This window comes from Lissotriton helveticus, chromosome 5_1 (assembly GCF_964261635.1).
Source record: "Lissotriton helveticus chromosome 5_1, aLisHel1.1, whole genome shotgun sequence".
Lineage (NCBI taxonomy): Eukaryota > Metazoa > Chordata > Amphibia > Caudata > Salamandridae > Lissotriton > Lissotriton helveticus.
The window spans coordinates 1,994,162,623-1,994,187,142 of record NC_136065.1 but is presented as its reverse complement, the minus strand read 5'-3'; the positions used below and the strand labels follow the sequence as shown (position 1 = coordinate 1,994,187,142).

At 47.2% G+C, this 24,520-nt stretch overlaps 1 protein-coding gene across 1 annotated transcript in view; it reads right to left on the bottom strand.

Moving 5' to 3' along the window:
* Window positions 1-9,161: 9,161 nt before the first annotated feature.
* The window catches only part of LOC144753937 (E3 ubiquitin-protein ligase TRIM39-like), a 251,227-nt gene continuing 235,868 nt past the window's right edge, over window positions 9,162-24,520 (bottom strand). Inside the window, exon 7 of the mRNA XM_078641466.1 lies at window positions 9,162-10,030. Within this exon, the coding sequence (XP_078497592.1) occupies window positions 9,486-10,030 (545 nt within the window). The 3' untranslated portion in view covers window positions 9,162-9,485. The remainder of the gene's footprint in view (window positions 10,031-24,520) is intronic.

Below are 24,520 nucleotides of genomic sequence, written 5' to 3'. Positions count from 1 at the left end.
ATTTTGATAAATTAACGTTAAAAAAAATATATATATCTGTAACAGCGCTCCGGGTAGCGCTCCGGTTCGCGTACTTAACGCGTAACGGAACTTCGCGAAGCTGATTGGCTCTCCGGTGTCTGTCAACATTCTAAACAGTCCGGAGCGGCCGCCATCTTGTCTCTCGGTAGGATCGAGAGACAAGAGGAGGCCAAAACAAAGAGGGAAATGACCATAAGGGGGCATAGTAGATCCTCCCTGACCCCCTAGGTTTGATGTGGAGGCTTTAAAAGGGCCCCGCGGGGAAAAAAAAAAAAATCGTTTTCTTTGCGTGGGGAGCGCCCGGTACGCTTTTGTCCAATGTATCCCCCATAACGTCAAGGCTAAGCAACTAGAACGTCATAAGGAGTTGCAAGTCGCTCCCATACTGGCGCCATTTTGGTCGAGGCCAGGCAGGTCCAGAGTATAGTTCAATGTCTCCAATAACTAGCGGCAGGACCAGAATCCCTTTCGGCAGTTCAAAAAGGGCGTTAGCGCCAACAGAAAGAACAGGCAGCATGAACCATGACTCAAAGGCGAGGGAGTCAAAATCTTCCCTATCGGGTCACGCTGAGGTCCCACCGGAGCTGATCAAGTTGGCAGTCTACAGTGTCTCTTAGTAATTCGGACAAAAACTGGCGTCAGCATGAGAGCACTACCATCCTGTGACAATGTTGTGGCCACTTCCGGAGAGCGGGACAGCAGGCGTATCCCTCCGCCGATGCACTGAATCAGCCTCCCTCACGGCACCAGATGTGGATAAGGCGGCGGACACCCGTGGCAGCGGTATATCCATGGGGGATAGTCGAGCAACAGTGGCGGTTGCCCCCATCGGAAGCCCGCGGGAGTCGAGGGCCAACGACTCTCGTAGAACCTTTAAAACTGAGAGGACGTCTTCAAGAGTGAGGCTCATGCCCGAGCAGGCAAGCATTCGAGTTCCAGGGTAGTCCAGAGCCGTTCTTGTGGACCAGGCCCAAATCCGGGGAGTCGGCCGCCATTTTGAGCATTCCGCAGCAACAGCCGCTCTTCACCCCGGCCACCGGAGCGGGTCCCCGGCCATCCAACCGAGTGGAACGCCAATGGCAGTCCTGGTGCAGCTGACCGGGGAGTGAAACGCTAAGGGTCGCCCTGCTGCAGCTGACCGCGGGGACGGGCCTTGGCGCGTGGTGTCGCCCCCGGGCTATTTGCACAACGGTCCTCCACCCCTAGGCCGCCACCTATGCTACCTCGACAGGAACAGCGTCATGCATTTGGATCGATGTTGCAGCAGGCTGCCATGTAAATAGTTATTTAATAAAACGTTTTACCCTGTTACTTTGCTGGTGTGTTGTATATATTTATAATATTTGCATAGGGTTTGTCGGTATTTTGGGCGGGGTGGGCGGCGGAGCCGAGCTAACTTCTCTTATTTAGTCAGCACATAAATTGACTTACTGGTGCGCATTATTTTGGGTGTACATTTGGGATATCGGTTGGGGTCGGGTTCGTCGTACTGAAATAACCCTTCAAGTTTCTGGTGTAGGCTACTCTCCCATTCACTAGCTCCAGAGAGAGTCGTTCCTAAGTAAGGAAAGTGCTATATTCTTTTTCGTCCTTCACATGCGGATACCATGTTCAGGCTTATTTTTCTCATTCCATTAACCGTTCGATCAACGCCTCTGTCATACAAAAAGCATTCTTTTATTGACCCAGTCGTGCACCACACATACGCATTCATACCGTACAAATCAGGGCCCATGTGCACGTTCATACCATACAATCTTTCACGCTCCCAGAGATAGCTCGTACATATAATGTACCGTCTCACAGAGCTAGCCTATTTTTCCTCGCGTGGAACACGGTGCGGTTTAGGTCTTCTCCATACTTCAGCTGAAATTCCAATGTAACCTGCAGAAAAAGAAAAGAGGGGGGGGCAGCGTTCAAAGCACATCAGCGTGCATAAACACGAAAATGTTTTTATCTACCACGTACTTGACCTATCTCTCTGAGATGCATTCCCTTGTGTCTCGGCAATGGTAGTCTGTTTATTACATAGATCGCCCGAGGGCGGTAGTACAGACCGCGCGTAGGAAAGGGTCAAAAGCCAGGGGTATAGGAGTATGTAACAAGCGAGCCATTTAATTGAAAAAAATAAACGTGACAAACGGTTGCATGATCAGTGAAGGTTGATTTTATAATTGAAAGTATAACAGGATCAGTTACAATAAAATCGTCCATACGCACACCAAGGGCGAGCATCATGGGTAACATTACTTCGAAGCTTTAATAATACAATAATCAATAATGAAAAACCGACATCAATAGGGTCGTCCGTATGCCCAGTCAGTACCCTTCCCCGCCCGCCATGTGCACAAAGACCGCATACATCCCCCATAACGTCAAGATTAAGTAACTAGAACGTCATAAGGAGTTGCAAGTCGCTCCCATACTGGCGCCATTTTGGTCGAGGTCAGGCAGGTTCTTTCAAGTGGTGTGGGACCTGCCTGGCTTGGGGAATCTTTCAAGTGATGTGACTGAGGAGCAAATTGTGGACCTCTTTAAAGACTTCAACCCACTACATGTCAAGAAATGTCAAAGAGGAATGAAATGCTTTGCATTTGTAGACTTCAGTTCGGCGAAGACCCAGCAGAATGTTATAAGTAAATGTCATGGCACGAAGTTCAGTGGGCGGTCTGTCATTGTGAAAGCTTCAATTAAGTTGAATGGCTGCAAGAGCCCCGATTACACCAGCAGCCCTGTTAATATGCCCATCTTGGAAAAAGTTCCTCTGTTGGATTGCAATGGCTGCAGTGATGGTCTTGGGAAACTGCTTCCGAAAACTCTAAAGGCCACGAAAGCTTGCTATGATGTTTCTTTGGAAATGCGGTGCTGGGTGATGGAAGTTATTGAAGAGTTGGCAGTGGTGTTTTTTGTGGATTTTGGACGCTCTGGCACTAATCCTGGAAAGCAATAAATTACATTAATTCCTGAAATTGTTTGATAATATAGCAATTTCCCTATTTATATTCTTAATTTCTTGTAACTTCTACAGTCCAGAATATATTTCAATGTCTCCAATAACTAGCGGCAGGACCAGAATCCCTTTCGGCAGTTCAAAAAGTTCGTTAGCGCCAACAGAAAGAACAGGCAGCATGAACCATGACTCAAAGGCGAGGGAGGCAAAATCTTCCCTACCGGGTCACGCTGAGGTCCTACCGGAGCTGATCAAGTTGGCAGTCTACAGTGTCTCTTAGTAATTCGGACAAAAACTGGCGTCAGCATGAGAGCACTACCATCCTGTGACAATGTTGTGGCCACTTCCGGAGAGCGGGACAGCAGGCTTATCCCTCCACCGATGCACTGAATCAGCCTCCCTCACGGCACCAGATGTGGATAAGGCGGCGGACACCCGTGGCAGCGGTATATCCATGGGGGATAGTCGAGCAACAGTGGCGGTTGCCCCCATCGGAAGCCCGCGGGAGTCGAGGGCCAACGACTCTCGTAGAACCTTCAAAACTGAGAGGACGTCTTCAAGAGTGGGGCTCATGCCCGAGCAGGCAAGCATTCGAGTTCCAGTGTAGTCCAGAGCCGTTCTAGTGGACCAGGCCCAAATCCGGGGAGTCGGCCGCCATTTTGAGCGTTCCGCAGCAACAGCCGCTCTTCACCCCGGCCACCGGAGCGGGTCCCCGGCCATCCAACAGAGTGGAACGCCAATGGCAGTCCTGGTGCAGCTGACCGGGGAGTGAAACGATAAGGGTCGCCCTGCTTCAGCTGACCGGCGAGTGAAACGCTAAGGGTCGCCCTGCTTCAGCTGACCGGCGAGTGAAACGCTAAGGGTCGCCCTGCTTCAGCAGACCGGCGAGTGAAACGCTAAGGGTCGCCCTGCTGCAGCTCCACCTGGGGGTGAGGGGAGAGGGGGCCGTCCGCGCGGTCTCTCCTGCGGACGCCCCACAAGATGGCCGGGCCTACGACCCTGGGTTTGAGAGTCTCATGCTCGATCGATGGAGCTGGCCGGATCAGGCAACAAGAAGGTGGGGGGGGGGCGGCATCAGCAAGGCATCCCCCCACACAACTTGTCGGACATCACCTCTGGATGTACTGGGGACGAGCCTTGGCGCGTGGTGTCGCCCCCGGGCTATTTGCACAACGGTCCTCCACCCCTAGGCCGCCACCTATTCTACCTCGCCGGCTGATGGCCTTTGTAGACTTTCTAAAGCCCAAATCCTACTAAAAAGTAGCCCAAAGTAGCCCAACATTGCTACTTTAAGGAAGGAGGGACAGGAACAGCGTCATGCATTTGGATCGATGTTGCAGCAGGCTGCCATGTAAATAGTTATTTAATAAAACGTTTTACCCTGTTACTTTGCTGGTGTGTTGTATATATTTATAATATTTGCATAGGGTTTGTCGTTATTTTGGGCGGGGTGGGCGGCGGAGCCGAGCTGTCTTGCAGCCATCATGGCGTCGAGCTCGGTTCCTCTCACTAGTTTCATATTTCTCATGAGGGGTTGTTCCTAATGTTTCTATTTTAGCGAGGTCAAAAAGAGATCCCATCAGTGGCCTACTGATTTTGCTCGATTCCTTTTGTTTTTTCTAACGATTTTTATGTTATAGTTTGCTAGCACGATACAGCGGCTAGTCCGCATTTTATATATATGTCCTTTTTATTAGGGGTGTCCTCCGGTGGAGTCGGATGATCTACCTCTAATAAACGGTCCGGGTTGAACCAACTACCAACAAACGGGGCAGAGATAGGCATGACGGGTTACAAAGGGGACAAAAGTCTGCACTACCTATCCTTCACTATCCGCAAAGACTAAACAGAGTATTGCGACTCTGTGCTTATTTGTGAATAGAGAATCACCCAAAGAGAACCAATTCCGAACGATCATAGGCTATTGGCAGTGGGCAGAGAGGCCATGACACACAAAATGGCTGTCACTTACGTGCATGATGGGGCCTAAAAGGGACAAGATGGCGTGGCCACTGTTTCGCGACTTTCACTTTACTTTCAACAGTGGCTGTGGTGAACATAAATGAACGCCGCTTATGTATACCTAATTTTAGTCATTTTCCACAAAAAAGCTTTTGATATTTGCTATTAAAAAACCATTGAAATTCACTGAAAAAACCATAGGTTATAGACCATATATAGTTAGGAATTAGCATTTACAAAACCTTGAAAATTCACTGAAAAAACCATAGGTTATAGACCATATATAGTTAGGAATTAGCATTTACAAAACCTTATTTTACTCACACAAAACCATTGAAATTCCATATATAGTTAGTTGCACTAACTATATATCGCGCACCCGCAATCCACTGCTGATGATGTCACATATTACATCATTCATGACATGGTCAGTGACATCACTGATGACATCACTGATGACATCTCAAATGACATCACTGATGACATCTCATTTGACATCAATGGTCACATCACTGATGATATCATTCATGTGACAATACAATGCATCTCCTCACACTTTAATATAACCTCTGTTACACCCAGTGTTAAATACAGAATATAATTTTTTAAACCATTGACACACCAATACTAGTTACTACATACGCACTCACTGATTCCTATGTCTACACACACATTCACTCATTCACCCATACAATCACTCATCTTTACAACACTATCATATGCACTCATACACCTATACAGACACTCACACTCTGCCACTCATCCATGGAGTTACTCACACACCTAGTCAGTCCTGTAAATAATCAATCACACTTCCATTTTCTAATCTATACAGTTAAACATAGAGTACCTTACATTTTCAAACATATACTAACACATACTTACTCTCTTATACAATCATTGATACAAGTACACATTGATCTGCACAGAGTCACACATCTCCCAGCCAGCCACACACACACTCAGTCTCCCATACAAATACTTGGACAAGCAATCAATAACCCATATAGTTACTCATATAGCTACTGATCAACACATGCAGCAGTTTACAGAACAACAGACATAATGATGCACAAATTAAGACAGTTTAGTCACTAACCCATGCACTCAGTGAGACACATTTAATCACTCACTCATACAGTCAGTCACGCACCTACTAAATCCTTCATCCAGACACTTATACATCTACTCATTCTTCAATATGTAAAACATATTTAAACTTTACAGAAACACACAGTCACTGGATGATGTCATCAGTGGTCATTTGAGATGTCATCAGTGATGTCATCAGTGATGTCACTGACCATGTCATGAATGATGTAATATGTGACATCATCAGCAGTGGATTGCGGGTGCACGATATATAGTTAGTGCAACTAACTATATATGGAATTTCAATGGTTTTGTGTGAGTAAAATAAGGTTTTGTAAATGCTAATTCCTAACTATATATGGTCTATAACCTATGGTTTTTTCAGTGAATATATATATATATATATATATATATATATATATATATATATATATTCACGCTCCAAGGTTGTCCACCATGTGAGTAGCACGCGAGCAGCAGCTTTATTTATGTGTAGGTGAGGACGGGGATCCGCTTGTAGACGCCGCTCCGTAATGGATCTGCCCGACGCGTTTCGAAGCTCCATCTGCTTCTCTTCAGGGGCTTTAACGGAAGCGGTGTGCGCACCCGCTACACTTCTCCAATTATATAACTCGCCCGTCGATGGGAGGCTCCAGTGAGACTTCTGGGAAGTGTAGTACGGAAAGCACACAATCAAGTCCTGTATGGACTCCACAAGTGGGCCCGTCCTCGATTCCATGTACGGCTGCTACTTCACTGCCGTGACCCCCACGTTAACGGGGTGGTGCATACTCTGCGGCTGGACTGCCGCATATAGATTCACGCTCCAAGGTTGTCCACCATGTGAGTAGCACGCGAGCAGCAGCTTTATTTATGTGTAGGTGAGGACGGGGATCCGCTTGTAGACGCCGCTCCGTAATGGATCTGCCCGACGCGTTTCGAAGCTCCATCTGCTTCTCTTCAGGGGCTTTAACGGAAGCGGTGTGCGCACCCGCTACACTTCTCCAATTATATAACTTGCCCGTCGATGGGAGGCTCCAGTGAGACTTCTGGGAAGTGTAGTACGGAAAGCACACAATCAAGTCCTGTATGGACTCCACAAGTGGGCCCGTCCTCGATTCCATGTACGGCTGCTACTTCACTGCCGTGACCCCCACGTTAACGGGGTGGTGCATACTCTGCGGCTGGACTGCCGCATATAGATTCACGCTCCAAGGTTGTCCACCATGTGAGTAGCACGCGAGCAGCAGCTTTATTTATGTGTAGGTGAGGACGGGGATCCGCTTGTAGACGCCGCTCCGTAATGGATCTGCCCGACGCGTTTCGAAGCTCCATCTGCTTCTCTTCAGGGGCTTTAACGGAAGCGGTGTGCGCACCCGCTACACTTCTCCAATTATATAACTCGCCCGTCGATGGGAGGCTCCAGTGAGACTTCTGGGAAGTGTAGTACGGAAAGCACACAATCAAGTCCTGTATGGACTCCACAAGTGGGCCCGTCCTCGATTCCATGTACGGCTGCTACTTCACTGCCGTGACCCCCACATTAACGGGGTGGTGCATACTCTGCGGCTGGACTGCCGCATATAGATTCACGCTCCAAGGTTGTCCACCATGTGAGTAGCACGCGAGCAGCAGCTTTATTTATGTGTAGGTGAGGACGGGGATCCGCTTGTAGACGCCGCTCCGTAATGGATCTGCCCGACGCGTTTCGAAGCTCCATCTGCTTCTCTTCAGGGGCTTTAACGGAAGCGGTGTGCGCACCCGCTACACTTCTCCAATTATATAACTCGCCCGTCGATGGGAGGCTCCAGTGAGACTTCTGGGAAGTGTAGTACGGAAAGCACACAATCAAGTCTCACTGGAGCCTCCCATCGACGGGCGAGTTATATAATTGGAGAAGTGTAGCGGGTGCGCACACCGCTTCCGTTAAAGCCCCTGAAGAGAAGCAGATGGAGCTTCGAAACGCGTCGGGCAGATCCCTTACGGAGCGGCGTCTACAAGCGGATCCCCGTCCTCACCTACACATAAATAAAGCTGCTGCTCGCGTGCTACTCACATGGTGGACAACCTTGGAGCGTGAATCTATATGCGGCAGTCCAGCCGCAGAGTATGCACCACCCCGTTAACGTGGGGGTCACGGCAGTGAAGTAGCAGCCGTACATGGAATCGAGGACGGGCCCACTTGTGGAGTCCATACAGGACTTGATTGTGTGCTTTCCGTACTACACTTCCCAGAAGTCTCACTGGAGCCTCCCATCGACGGGCGAGTTATATAATTGGAGAAGTGTAGCGGGTGCGCACACCGCTTCCGTTAAAGCCCCTGAAGAGAAGCAGATGGAGCTTCGAAACGCGTCGGGCAGATCCATTACGGAGCGGCGTCTACAAGCGGATCCCCGTCCTCACCTACACATAAATAAAGCTGCTGCTCGTGTGCTACTCACATGGTGGACAACCTTGGAGCGTGAATCTATATGCGGCAGTCCAGCCGCAGAGTATGCACCACCCCGTTAACGTGGGGGTCACGGCAGTGAAGTAGCAGCCGTACATGGAATCGAGGACGGGCCCACTTGTGGAGTCCATACAGGACTTGATTGTGTGCTTTCCGTACTACACTTCCCAGAAGTCTCACTGGAGCCTTCCATCGACGGGCGAGTTATATAATTGGAGAAGTGTAGCGGGTGCGCACACCGCTTCCGTTAAAGCCCCTGAAGAGAAGCAGATGGAGCTTCGAAACGCGTCGGGCAGATCCATTACGGAGCGGCGTCTACAAGCGGATCCCCGTCCTCACCTACACATAAATAAAGCTGCTGCTCGCGTGCTACTCACATGGTGGACAACCTTGGAGCGTGAATATATATATATATATATATATATATATATATATATATACACACACATACACACACACACACACACACACGCAACAAGGTGCCGTTCTCTGATTGGAGGACTTGTACTATGGATACTTATTCCCTAGTTGTTGATGGGGGATGTAGGTCAATGTTTTGTTTTTCCTGATGATGTTCTTTGAAAGTGACTGCTTTGTAATAAAGGAAAGAAAGAAATGCATAATCCTCGCCTCATTGTCCTCAACGGAATTGAAGCTTTCATGCCTAATAGCCAGGAAATGTACATTCTCTGTGACTCTACTTATTTGAGTGAACAAATAGACCCTATTTTTTCAAGCTGCAAACAAGGCCTGCTTTTATGGCTTGATCTTTTCTTCACAACAGCCGGAAGAAGTAAGATGGTGCAGTGCATGCATGCGATGAGTTGCAGATTCGAAGTTAGTACACGCGACTTCTGAATTTTTTCCTTTTCACAGGCATGTTTTGACTTCGGAATGTGCCTGTAATAAGGATGAGCTGTTCCCTTTATAAAGGTATTACACTATACTTAGAACTTTAGTAACATTATACACAGTCCTTCTGCCTGGTGTTTCGGACAGCCCCTGTTGCTTTCAGTCCCATCCATTCACAGGCAGTATCTGTAGCGCTCCGGTATTTTTCCCTCGATCGTGGAGTCCTGGACTGAAGAAGGGCAGCAGGGTATTGGGGAAAGAGGCCCCTGAGAAGGTGAAGAGCAGGGATCTATCATCCACATTGTACACCGAAAACCTGCCCATTTCATAGTCCAGGAAGAGACCCACAGCCCTGGGAGCCACACGGGGGGTCAGGAGGGTGGGAGGGGAGGTGCGAGCTTCATATTTACCATGTTTGAACCACACTGTCCAGAATCCTTCTTCAGGTGATAGTGTTGGCACTGTATCTCTGGTAACATACTCATTACATATCCCTAGGCTCCAGGCTATCTTGCCATCCACCTCTACCTCCCAGTAATGCTTCCCTGCGCACAGCCTCTCTATCCCTAGGACAGCAACAAGCCATTTAAATCTCTGGGGCATTTCTGGAAACTCCTGAGCTCGGTCTCTAGGTCTCACTCTTTTTCCATCCTCAGACAGTATGAGCCATCGATTCACAGTGTCAGGATCCAGAGTCACCTCGGCTGCAAAACAGAGAGAAGGTGTCAAAGATCAGTTAAGAGCCAATGACAACAGTAATTAAACTTCACCCAACCACAGAGCATTCACAACCATTTCTGGAGAAAACGACTACTAGCAGGCTTAATGTGGTGCTGGGACACCTAGTTCTGGGTGCTCAAGACCTCTGGTTCTAGGCCATAACATCGGGGCGGGCAGTATTTCATAAAATAACTGTAACAGAATACTAAATTCAAATAACAAACGTAAACTGGTCCTCACTGTAAACTGTATAAATAACTAATAATACGTTAGTAATTTTAAGGTTTTAAAAAAAACATTTGAGTGTTTTGGGTATATATAGATTTCTGTCACCCCTTTTCGTATTAATATTCAGTGCATTTCCTTATAACCAGCCATATATTATAAGGATCACATTTGCCCCCTCCACCCTATCAACTGTTGTAAAGACTACTGTTCAAGCCTTAGGTTCACTTTTGGGTATTTTCCCGTTATTATTTTAGTCCTCTAATCTCTAACCATAATCTTCAAATTTTCTCCCAATTCCTGCAACACTTCCATGTCAATTACATCCAGTTTTCTGAATTCATGCAGCACTCTAGATTTTTGGCCCAGGGCTTCATGATGGGTGTCTGCTTTCCTCCACAATTTCTTACAATATCTCTTCTGGCCACCATAATTGCTAGGTCACTGAAGATGGGGAGGAGTCCATGGACATTGTACAATCTTGACACATTCCCAACTGTGCCATCTCCACTGGCTTATCAAATTCATTCCATTAACATTTTGTATTTGGTACTTAGACTCCTTCCCAGAATGCTTGTATTTTGAGGCATTGCCACAAGATATCCAAGAATGTGCCTACTCAATGACATCCCGTCTCAAAGATACGCCGAATTTCATCAGCTGTAGTCTGGTGTGGTAAGTTCAATGTAGTATTTTGAGATGAACCATTCTAAAGCCTGTCATAATGGCCACCTCCCGTTGGTATATCAAGCTTCATTCTGGTCCTTCTCCTCTAATATTCCTGGTTCTTTGTGCACCCAAATTTGGGTAAAATGTGTCAATGCTTGCAAGTTGTTCAATAAGGATTTGTACAGTTGGGACATCACACGATTGTGCAGAGGAGCAAAGGGCACCCTGTATTCAAATGGGAATTTCTCATGCATGTAGAGAGTGTTTTGCAGTACATGTTTCTTCTGATGGTATCTATCTTGTTGGGATTCTGATAGTTCATATTCTTCTTTCAGCTCACTAAATGTTTTGTGGCTGTCTGATCCACAGACACTCACAATTCACTCAAACATACAGAAAATCACAAAGAGGTCTCCAAGGTAAGTGCACCCTCCCATCCCATTCCATCTCACAATTTGCCAGTCTCAAAATATTATTCACTAAAGCGCGAAGATGAGGCTACTTGGAGGGTGCCATCTAAAGCCCCTAAGTAGCCTCTTGTGCCATTGTCAATAACTCCTATGGGGCACCATTCATCCAATCATTACCAAATACTAATTGAGTAACCTGGTAATACTTCAGATGATCTGGCAGTGCTATCTCTCACTGCAAACACCTCTCTGGATTGTCATAATAGCTATTCTAGAATGGTTACCATCTAGTAGTGCGGTGGGATGTGTGGGGCACTCTATACTTTCTGGAAATATTTTTCCATTACCAAAAATGGTGTGTTCTGGACAATATTTGGATGTTGCGTCGTGAACATTGTTTTAAAGTGGGATTCGAAGCCCAAAACAGAGAGTGGAAGAACTGCAAATGGGTTGCGCCCATTTAATCAGGATGTATTGCTTTTTTGATTACCCGGTTTTTGGACCTTCACTGTGGGCGAGTCTCACTACCTGGGTCTCACTCAGTAATTTCATGATAATTGGACTCAGCCTGTTGACCGCCAGTATCAGCCTTTTAACCGCATGCGCGCTAGCGGTTTTCCCGCTGTGCGCTGCGTTTTTTTAAAAACCGCATTACATGACGAGCTCAGCTCGTCATGAGCGTACGAGCGTCGTAACTCATGACGAGCTGAGCTCGTCATGAGCGCGGAAGGGGTTAAGTTAAGGTTGACCCAGCACAGCTGGGTGATGGGACATATGCTGGCTACAAATGAACCAGTGTGCACATGAGTATGTGGGCTGTGCGTGTGAGACTACCAACATGTGGAGCCCGGTATTTGCTCACAGGTAGGCTTGCACAGAATGAACTCTGCAAGAATAGGTGCCGACGACCTGGCATAGGCCTTATAATATTAGTAGGCATGAATACATAGGTCAAGTAGGGCTTACTTCAAAACCTTTAATGATTTCACTGTATTATACAAACAGGTGAAATCTACCTTAGAGTGCATGTTCACTCTACACAGTCCAACAATGTGAGATAATATATATAACACAGCACTCGAAAGAGAAGTCCGACATGTAAGAGTCCACAAAGTAGGGTTTGTAGAACATCCAATATTTGAGATTTATTGGTACGTAGAGAATTCAGTAATCCACTGTGAATATATCATCAAAACAACAGTCCAGCAATGTGTGAAACTGGAGAAAAACATGCACACACATTTTGATTTTGAAGGTTCCAATAACGCAAATATACATCTGATGGGACTTCAAGAATTATTGTATTTATTTTGCTCAGCTTCTAATCGGATACTAGGCCTTGTCCCACTTGGTGGGCCAAGTTAATTATTCTGCTCACTGACAGACAAAACAAAGGCCTCCCCAGACAAAGGGAACAACTAACTGTGACTGATCCATCTCCTAGGAGAGGGAAGGGGCAGCTGTCACATTGCACCTTGTCTTGGTCAGCTAATGCCCACTGAACAAAGGAAAAAGCCCAAACATCTAGAGCTGACGCAGGAGGGGCTCCCCTTTGAAATGTTGGTAGGAAGGGATCTGGCAGTGATGTCAGCTATGGATGGAACCACTGCTCTCAGAGGAGATCTTAACAGAGAAAACTTGACGGCTCAATTTTGAATTGCCCCAGAATGTTGTGTAGGACAGGGTTGCAGGGATGATATGGCATCCTAGGATTGGCCAACTGTGGCTGTGTAGTGCTAGAGGCACGCTTCTGGTTTGACACTGCGTGATGGCCTTTGACTACCATCATTTTTTTTGACTTTGGTGTTTCATTTTACCCTTCCATGACCATGAATGTACGTCCTGCTATGCCTTGTTTCTTTTGAAGATTTCTTTCATGTAATCTTGCAGTCTTAAAGAAGGAGCTGTCACAGAGTAGAACAGCTTGCCAAGAACAGAACGTGTGGGATGTGCATTTGAAAGCAAGAGAGAGAGAGAGAGAGAGAGAGAGAGAGAGAGAGAGAGAGAGAGAGAGAGAGAGAGAGAGAGAGAGAGAGAGAGAGAGAGAGAGAGAGAGAGAGAGAGAGAGAGAGAGAGAGAGAGAGGTGTGGAATGTACCTTTTGGTCTTGAAGTGCAGTGTTATGAGCAGCGGTGTACAAATGTGCATTGTGTTGTACATTGAGAGATGAAGTATGCGATGCTATAGGCAGTGGTGCACAAATGTGCACTGTATTGTACACTGGGACGTATTATGAAGTTCTTAGTATTGGCTTTAACATGGCCTCATGTCATTTGAATCCTGACTCTGTTTTGCTCTGCGCGCACAGGCAGGGCCCCAGATTGCTCAAGTTGTTTATCCATGTACAAGGTTGTGTTCTTTTCTGCTGGATGGAGGCTTTCGTAAGCTTTGGTTGGATAATGTGTGGGAAGTGTGCTTGGTGCCTTTCAGAGCATAGATTGTTGTTGCCAGAGAAATTTGTGAAATGTACAACTCTGTCTCAGAGTCAAAATACAGGGGCCTGGCTAGCTTCTGTCTTGACCTTGACACAGACCAGTAGGGTCAGCTCAGTTTTATGTAACAGAAGAAAGAGGGCGAGGATTCTAGAACCTTTGCCTGAGATTGAGTAAAAGGTATTAAAGGCAGAGGGTCTTGGCAAGCAGCTTAGGAGCTCACCTGTAGGGTAGATGTGCCGTCACAAGAAGAATCTTGATTTGAGTCCTGATCGCGAGTCCATGCCTGGCTGTCAACAGGCTCCTCCTGCTTGAGTTGGCAAGGTGGTTGAGTGAACTATCGGGTGAGGTGATTTGTTTCTGACTAGTGCCATTGTGATGCGTGGCTGTTTGTGCGTGCCTATCTAGTTTCTAGTGGCTATGGTCAGTTGAGGTGTTTTCTGTGTGATGTGTGAGTGAGTCAGAGTGCACATCCTCATGTCATCTTGAATCCTGACTATGTTTTGCTCTGTGCGCACAGGCAGGGCCCCAGATTGCTCAAGTTGTTTATCCATGTTCACTGTGACCGCCTGGACCTTCCTCAGAACGGTTGCTCCCCCACGCTCCTGCTCACCTGCAGCTACGTCGCTCTGTGATCTAAACGCATCATTGGTATCGTTATCACTGTGAATACCATAGCATTGCTTTGCGTTCCTCATAGCATTCTAGCGCTTTACACGCGTAGCGCCGCACTATCTGACTGACATACTAGCGCGACCTTGCTCTGGCTGCTGTGATCATTATTTCTATTGTCTGCATCGCTGTGGCTGTTGTGCATTTATTTATTTATTTAATTCGACTGCTCACTCGGCGCTTTTGAGGATTTGCTGCCCCTGCCTCGCTTTCACCTTTGACCCTCCATTTTGTTGTGGATATCCCCTGGCCCGCCCCTCCTCCCCGCTACCGCCTACCTGCTGCCCCTCCCACCCACGATTACTGAGCCTTCCACTCCCCCAGCCAAACTGTGACCGCCTGGACCTTCCTCAGAACGGTTGCTCCCCCACGCTCCTGCTCACCTGCAGCTACGTCGCTCTGTGATTTAAACGCATCAGTGGTATCGTTATCACTGTGAATACCATAGCATTGCTTTGCCGTTCCTCATAGCATTCTAGCGCTTTACACGCGTAGCGCCGCACTATCTGACTGACATACTAGCGCGACCTTGCTCTGGCTGCTGTGATCATTATTTCTATTGTCTGCATCGCTGTGGCTGTTGTGCATTTATTTATTTATTTAATTCGACTGCTCACTCGGCGCTTTTGAGGATTTGCTGCCCCTGCCTCGCTTTCACCTTTGACCCTCCATTTTGTTGTGGATATCCCCTGGCCCGCCCCTCCTCCCCGCTACCGCCTCCCTGCTGCCCCTCCCACGCTCCGCCCCCTCCACTCTCTATTTATGTCGGATGTCCACACGCGCAGCGGCCGCGCCGAAGGTGCGCCAAAGGTAAGCCCGTCCGCGCCTGGCCCGCGCCCAGCGCCAGACCCCCTGGTTCCCGTAATGCCCAGCCCACTCTCATCACTTACGATGCCACCACCCTCCTAGCCCTTAACCCCGGCCGTTCCCCCAACTGCGTCCAAGCCGCTCCTGGACACACCCATGGACCCTTCTCTTGCAACACCTGCAAGTTCGACGGCACCAAAACCAACTCCTCATCCACCAACACCAAACAGAGACCTGACACCAACCACCTAAAATGCTTCCTGCTCAACACCCGCTCGGTCCACAGACACGCCATCGACCTCTGGAATCTACTAGACACCATCTCACCGGACGTCGCCTTCCTAACAGAAACATGGATGAATGCCTCTTCAGCCCCAGACATCACCATTGCCATCCCGGAAGGATACAAGATCATCCATAAGGACCGCATCAAGCAAACAGGAGGAGGCATTGCTATCGTCCATAAGAACTCCATCCACATCTCAACCAGCTCAGACGTCAACCTTGCCAGCGCCGAACACCTCCACTTCCGGATCCACACCGACCCCAAGACCACACTCAGAGGCACCCTCCTCTACCGGCCTCCAGGACCCCGTGCACAATTCAGTGACGACATCACTGACTTTATTACCCCACACGCCCTCCCCTCCGAGGACTACATTCTACTGGGAGACCTCAATTTTCACCTGGAAAAGAGCAATGACAGCAGCGCCACCACCCTTCTGGACAATCTTGCCAACCTCGGACTCAAACAACTTGTCACTACCCCCACCCACATTGCAGGTCACACACTCGACCCCATCTTCACCTCCAGCAAACATGTCTCATTCAGTCACACCACAGCTCTTCATTGGACGGACCACAGCTGCGTTCACTTTATCTACAATAAGACCACAATCCACAACCATCCTCAACCCACCCTGCGAAGAAACTGGAACAAAATCACCATCGACCAGATCTCCTCATCGCTTCTTCTAAACCCCGCCCACTCCTCAAACCCCGACCAAGCAGCCATTAACCTCACCCAATGGCTATCCAACAGCGCCGACATCCTAGCACCGTTGAAAAAACATCAAATCAAACTAGGCAGCAAAAACGCCTCCTGGTTCAACGATGATCTTAAGAAATCGAAGAAACTCTGTCGCTCCCTCGAGAAGGCCTGGAAAAAAGACCCAAACACCAGCACCAGGGACGCCTTCAAAAACGCCACCCGCATACACCACCAACTAATCCGATCTGCCAAGAAAGCCGCATTCAAAGACCGACTAGATAACAACGCCCACAACAGCAAGGAATTATTCAACATCGTCAAAGAATTTACCAACCCATCAGCCAACTCCAACGACATCACCCCCGCCCAAGCCCTCTGCGACTCCCTAGCTTCCTTCTTCCACAACAAAATCGCAGACATCCACAACAGCTTCAACAACCGACCCGGAGACCAACCCACCCAACCTTCTGCGGGACCTTCACCCCCCTTGAACATCCTTAACGACTGGAACCCAATCTCCACTGAGGACACCATCCGCCTGATGAACTCCATCCACTCAGGATCCCCAACGGACCCATGCCCTCACCACATCTTCAACAAAGCAGACTCCATCATAGCACCACACCTCCGAGATGTCATCAACTGCTTCCTCAACTCCGCCACCTTCCCGGAAAGCTGGAAACACCCAGAACTCAGCGCCCTTCTGAAAAAACCCACAGCTGACCCCACCGAACTCAAAAACTACCGCCCCATCTCGCTTCTTCCATTCCCGGCCAAAGTCATCGAGAAAGCTATCAACAACCAGCTTGCCACCTTCCTCGAAACCAACAAATCCCTCGACTCCCCACAGTCCGGCTTCCGAGCCAAACACAGCACTGAGACCGCACTTATCGCAGCAACAGACGACATTTGAACTCTACTGGACAATGGAGACACAGTCGCCCTCATCCTCCTCCACCTCTCCGCTGCCTTCGACACAGTCTGTCATAGCACCCTTCTACAGCGCCTCAGAAACGTCGGAATCCAAGGAAAAGCACTGGAATGGATCACCTCGTTCCTCACCGGAAGAACCCAGAGAGTCCGCCTCCCACCATTCAAGTCAGAGGCCTCTGAAGTCATCTGCGGCGTGCCACAAGGATCGTCACTCAGCCCCACCCTCTTCAACGTATACATGAGCCCCCTTGCGACCATCGCTCGCCAACACAATCTCAACATCATCTCCTACGCTGACGACACTCAACTGATCCTCTCACTCACCAAAGACCCTAACACCGCCAAAACCAACTTACACGAAGGAATGAAAGAAGTAGCCGAATGGATGAAGCACAGCCATCTGAAACTGAACTCAGACAAAACAGAAGTCCTCATCTTAGGCACCTCCCCCTCCGCCTGGGATGACTCTTGGTGGCCAGAGGCCCTTGGAAAAGCACCCATCCCGACGTGAGGAAAATTGAATTTTGCCCTGTCGTGTGTCCCTACGTGTTCCCCATTATATGTTATATGTGCATGATCGATATGCATATTTACTCCCTTGCCCGAATAAAGACGCATTTATGGTTGTGTCCAACGTTAGTATGCCAGTTATCCAGTCCCCCTGAAAGCAACAAGTATTAGGCCTATGTTGCCAACGTCTTTACATGGTGCACGTTAATTCATCGAGTTGTCCCCGTTTCTAGGCCTCACAGGACCCGGACACCAGATTCAAGCCTCAAGTCTCCTGAAACCACTCCGAGGAGCGATGCAGCCCCTCCCGCATCCCTGACCCTTCACTTACTTTCTGCCAAGCAGCGCGGTGCCCGGCCTGGCCTGCCTACCTGTCTGCCAAGAATATGTTATGCCTCTAGTTATCAGTCCAGCTCCCCGGCTTCACATTTCTAGCTAACAAACCGCATAAACATCTTCATCTATAGTCTAGTCTTTCTGTCTCCATGCAAGAGAATTACTGAATTAGTATCCATAGAAGATTCATAGCACACGCAATACACTAAGAAATATATGCATGCACTAGCCTTAGTGACAAGTAGCCTTTACCCTGATGACTTTTAGATTCTATCAACATGTTCTCCAAACACGAGATATCAGATATGCTATAGGTACATGTCGTCCTGACATGCCAGACTTTAGTCTCCTCTTCTAGTGCCAAAAGTCAGAGCCCCCAGCTCTCCCCGGTTACACGTCATGACTCGTTTGCGCGCACCAGTAGGTTAAAGGTTCCAGCTGCCCGTGAAGCCCCCTCCATGTATCCACCCATTTATGACACTTCTGTGACGTTTACATCACATGTCTTCGTGCACGCCTTCTTTTCACGCCCATGTGTTCTTATCTTTCGTTTGTCACTTGTTACGCCTACTGTATTCAATGCAATTGTACTGTTTTACTATATATACTGTATGATGTTAATATGACATTAGGCTTTACTTCCCTTTTCCTTGTGTCTGTCCCTTCCTGAACCTACGCAGGTGATGGAACCCGATGGTCCATTGGCTCGAGCCATCTAATTAAAGCCAATATGACTCAGATACCCCGGATTCTGCCTCTTATTTATTGAGCTATCCTTTTTAGTTAATGCATAGAAAAATAGTACCGGTAATTATTTATTTATTTACCACAAAATGGCGCCCGAACAGGGACGAGCCCCTTCCCCACGCGCCGGCGATGTAACGCAGGCCCCCTGACCCTTCTACAGCCGTGACGGACCCCTACTGTGCACGTGCAGATATTTCTGCTTCAAGTCTCCCTCAGGCCCACGGAGGAGACGGAGACTGCGGTCCGGCATCCAGACGAGGCGGTGAGGAAGGCGGATCGTCCCGACCAGAGCCCAAGCCGAGAGAGCAAGGTCCGAGGTATCCGGAGGCCCACCTGTTTCCGAAGCCCGAAGCCCGAGGCGCATGCGTAGTGCGTAGCAGTAACCAGACGTCGTAGCTGTCCAGTCCGAGGCCTTCAGTTTTGCTTCCCGGTGAGTACCGTTGCTGGGACGTATCTAGACGGGTTCATTAATTTGTGCCCGGTCCGACGTGTTTGGGTACACAGATCCGGTCCGACGTGTCCACTTAGGTGGATACGGTATGACGTGTCTCTTTAGGAGACCGGTATGTTCTGTACTGTTTTAGCAGTGCATCCAGTAATTCTAGTAAGTCTGTTCTCGAGAAGTTCAAGTATTATGTTTTCAATGTATTAGGTACTATCTGTTCGAACTGTTATTAATGTATTTTTGATGTCGTGGTATGAGTGATTGTTTTGCTATTCATCACTGTGTTCATTGTGTATTGTGTTCAAGTTCAAGTACGGTTCAAATATGCCGTTGTTTTCGAAGTTACGTCAGATAAAAACCAGAAAAGGGTTACTCGAAGAATCAGTTCCTGTCCCTCCCAGGGACAGTCCTGGACATTTCATGTACCATAAGCATGGCTTAGATGCCATACTGTATCTAGATTTATGGGTGGACTACACCAAAGATCTCGAAGAGAAATATAGATGGCCTGTTTCAGGAACATGGGATGCCGAGTGCATCATGAGAGTAGAAGAAGCATTATGGAAAAAGAAAGCCAGACAATCCCAGAAAGATGCCATAGAATTATGGCGTAAAGAATCACATAAAAGAACTGAAAAAGAATTCAGAAAAGCAGAATTAAGTAGAGAATCCTCAGAAAAAGCCCAAGAAAGGGAATTACTAGAAGAAGGTGAACGAGTTAGAGCAGAACAGTCAGACAGACAAAGAAATGCCCTTATTAAAGGTATGTATCCCCTTCTCGCCGAGGGTTTGCCGAAGGCGACCCCGGAAACACTCTGTAATTTACCGCCACCATTGGTCCCGACTAAGCTACGTCATAGACCGACCGCAGCTGAAATCTTCCTTTCTTCCTATTTAGATGACACTGTCCCAGAATATGCAAATACTAATCCTACTCCGCCTGTTCAACTTCCACCTCCTGTTAATAATGTAATTACTGTACCTCCAGTCGTGGGTCCCGGGAATCCTGTTAATGTGCCAGTACCCCAGGACCAACCCACATTACGTACTCCTATTTTGCCAGTCACGTTACCAGCAGCCGCACATTCAGTATTAATTGATGATTCTAGTTCCGGAGGAGCAGGGGGAGGTATTCCTATCACCCCGCCTCAAACAAAGCGCCTGACACTGAGAGACGCAGCATTACAGCGTACGCCTAAAGTGGCTACGTACGAAGCCCTCAAAAAGTACCTTACTGATTGTAGATATGACCCAGTGCCAGGTGAAGATCACATGATATTGCATTCCGTACGTTTACGACGAGTTGTAGACTTTTTGATTACCATATCAGATATGAAAGAACATTTAGACAGAATATATCATTTCATTCGAACAGGGGAGAAACCAGAAAGTATTCACGAAGCTATGGCACATAGGAAAGTCGAGACTCAAGGCATGATTTTGCAATTTCTAATAAATTGTTTAATAAGAGAACAGGATCGTCCTGATAAAGACAAAGAAGAGATGAAAGTCCTGATAAGATGGAGTGACAATATAGCAGACGGAAAACACAAGACACAGAATAGTATAGAAACCATGTACAGAAAGATTCGTAAAGAAATTATAGGCATACACGAGAGGGAGAAAGCAAGAATAGTAGCAGAGAAAGAGAATGACTCTCCAGACGAAGATGTAGACAACGAGAATCCCACCAGAATAGCGTATGTAGGTAGGACAAGACCTTATGATAGACACACACGCCTAGACTACAAGAAAGCTTTTCCTCCTCCCGTACCAGAACAGTGTTCTCTTGAACAATTATTTCAGGCTACCGATAAAATTCTGAAATTACGAATAGGTTGCAGTGAACTTAGTACCATGCATGAACAGGAACTAGCCCGATCAGCAGTCCGATGGACTAGTGATTCTACCACGTATTCAGACGAAGTAGTGGCTCAAATGTTTCTGAAACTGCCCCCAGCCGAGCAGCGACTGGTGGGTATGTACATGATCCAGCACCTCATTACACAGTACGAGAGTCAGCATTCTGATCCAGGTCCGTTATATAATGTACTGAACGAGTTACTCCTAAACAGATGGAAAGGTCTAGGTACCGATTTAATTAGTGTCATTTTAGAACAACGCCACAAATACAGAACGTTCCTGACTCCGCATTTTGTTCCTGTTTCACCCCCATTCTACATAGATAGACAGAATCCGTTGCGAGAAGTGCATCCTGTTAAGGGAACGGGGGGTGAGCTCGAACGAGTATTTGTTTACACCCCTATAACGAAAATAGAACTACTAGAAATGAAAAAGTCAGTGCCCTGTCACGATAAAGATCCAGCAGGGTTCCACCGTGAGTTAAAAGACATGCTCCGTATGGGAGAATACACGTATCCTGATATCATCAAAATGTTAAAGGTCCTGTTGCCTGCGGGCATATATGAAAAACTTAAAGAAAAAGAATGGGAGGTGGGAGAGAAAAAGATTGATTGGACCGCGTTAGAGAACGAAGATAACACACGAGTCCCAGGTACTGGTCTTGGGGATAAAGCCAAAGAGTTACCCGAACTGTTAATACAAGTCTTGCCAAGATTATTAGCCACGAAAAAGGAAGATTGGGATGCCATCTCAGCCTGTAAACAGAAACAAGACGAAGACACTAGTGATTTTTATTCCAGATTTGAGAAATGTTTCATTATTAATAGCGGTTTGAAAACAAGTAGTGAGTCGTATCCACATCTTTTTGTTACTAAACTAGTTGAGAATTCTTTACCACAGGTTAAAAATCGAGTATTAAAAGTCGAGAGAACCTGGCAAGCTAATACCCCGTCCCAAATGCTCCAGATGTTACAGTATCACCAGAACCGAATCAGGGAAGAGCAAGAACACGAAAGAAGACGTATGAAAGACACGAAAATGAAAGTACTAGTTGCACAGTCTGTTCCAGCAGATAGTCAGAAGAGGGGTACGAATCAAACTAGTCATTCTGCAGCTCCCGTTAAAGGGACATGCAATTACTGTAAACAGCCAGGTCATTATATAAACGAATGTGCAGTTCTGAAACACAACATAGCTACAGGTAAGACGAAAGAGAGACCGCGTCCTCCTAGACAAGAACATGTTCCGCAGAATTCGCAACCACCGCAGAACGCACAACAGACAGTTACAGTACCGCAGCCTATAGCTGCCACACAACACGTTACACAACAGATGTACCAGTACGCACAGTCAGATTATCCAGAATATCAGCAGTATTCATGAAACAGCCTAGAGAGGGAGGTTGGCTTGCCTCTCATCGAGATTCCTGTAGATCAAGAGGGTCCCTATGTACACAGTCAAGTATTAGGGAAAGACAGAAAGTTTCTGATTGATACAGGGGCAAGTAGGACTACCATCAGTCATGACGAGGTTCCAGGGGCTCCACTCTCAGGCTCAAGAAATGTTTCCCTGGGATTTTCAGGAAAGCCTATTGTTAATGAAATATCGAAACCAGTTTCCCTAGAAGTTGGTCCATTGTCCCGAACTACAGACTTGTTACTTACGAAATCATGTCCAGAAAATTTACTTGGTATAAAAACATTGAAAGAATTAGGAGCAGTCATATGCTGTTCTCCGGAAGGAGTGAGATTGTTTTTACGTGATTTTAAAGGTCATTATGTGTTACGTGATTTTGATCCAAGATTACTGAATGTACCACAGCATTTATGGGCGCAAGGTCCAACTGATGTAGGTTGTATGCATATTACACCATATCGTGTCACTCTGAAACAAGGTGTTGTATTACCACGAATCCGACAGTACAAATTGCCACCTGAGGCTGTAGCAGCCTTATCGAAAATTATTGACGAGCTCATTGCTCAAGGAGTAGTTGTAGAAACTGACTCCAATGTATGTAATTCCCCTATCATTCCGATTCTTAAACGTACTGATCCAAATGCACCTCCAGTTTATCGATTAGTGATTGACCTTCGAGAACTCAATAAATGTATCATACCCCAGTACCCAGTGGTTCCAGATATCTCATCCCTATTGACTGTCATTGATTCTGAAGCTACGTTCTTCACTGTTATTGATCTCAAGAACGCATTCTTTAGTGTCCCCATTCATCCAGACAGCCAGTTTCTTTTCGGATTCTGTTTAAATGGAAGAAGCTATAAATTCACACGTGCACCTCAAGGTTTCACAGAAAGTCCTAGTATTTACAGTCAAGCACTTAAAAGACAACTAGACAGTATTCACATGCCAACTGACACTGCCCTGCTCCAGTATGCCGATGATCTATTAATCACAGCCCGTACAGAACGTGACTGCGAACGTGCGTCACTGACAGTCTTGTATTTCCTGGCAGACATGGGGCACAAGGTGTCCCCTTCGAAACTGCAATTCTGTGTCCAGCAAGTGGTATACCTTGGACACTTGCTGTCCAAGAGGGGTAGACAGTTGACACCTGACCGTATCCAGTTAATAGCACATCTTCAACAGCCCAAGACACAGTAGGAGGTACGAGCTTTTATCGGCCTCACTTCTTACTGCAGACAATGGATTCCTCAGTATGCATATCTAGCCAAGCCACTGATACAGTTGACAACACAGGAGGCAGCCACATCGACTGTCCTCCCTTGGACCCAGGAACATACACTTGTTTTCAATGAGTTAAAGAAAGCTTTATGTAATGCACCTGTTTTAACGACACCAAACTACAGTAAGCCTTTTACACTTTTTGTTACTGAACGTGATGGTACAGCATTATCTGTTCTCACGCAAGATCAAGCAGGACAACACAAGCCTTGTGCTTATTTTTCTAGCACATTAGATCCAGTAGCCCAGGCTCTGCCTGCGTGCCTCAAGTCAGTTGCAGCCACAGCTCTAGCTATCAGACAAAGTGATTCCATAGTGTTAGGACATTCCCTGACAGTACAAGCTCCACACTCCGTGGAAGTTCTTTTAAACCGAACACAGACTCAGCACTTGACAATTGCACGTTTAACAGGATATGAACTGACACTGTTTCAGCCACACATAGAAATCAGACGCTGCAACATATTAAATCCTGCTACACTGTTACCCTCGATTACATTAAATCCTGCCACACATGATTGTGTGGAAGTCATTAACACCATGACAAAGCCAAGACAAGACTTGACGGATATTGCATTACCTGACCCAGACCTGACACTTTACGTGGATGGTTCATGTATGAGAACAAATACAGGAGAGTTAGTAGCCGCGTATGCAGTGACTACTGAAACTGAAGTTATAGAAACACATCGTATTGACACCCTGTCTGCTCAAGCAGCAGAGCTCATCGCTCTG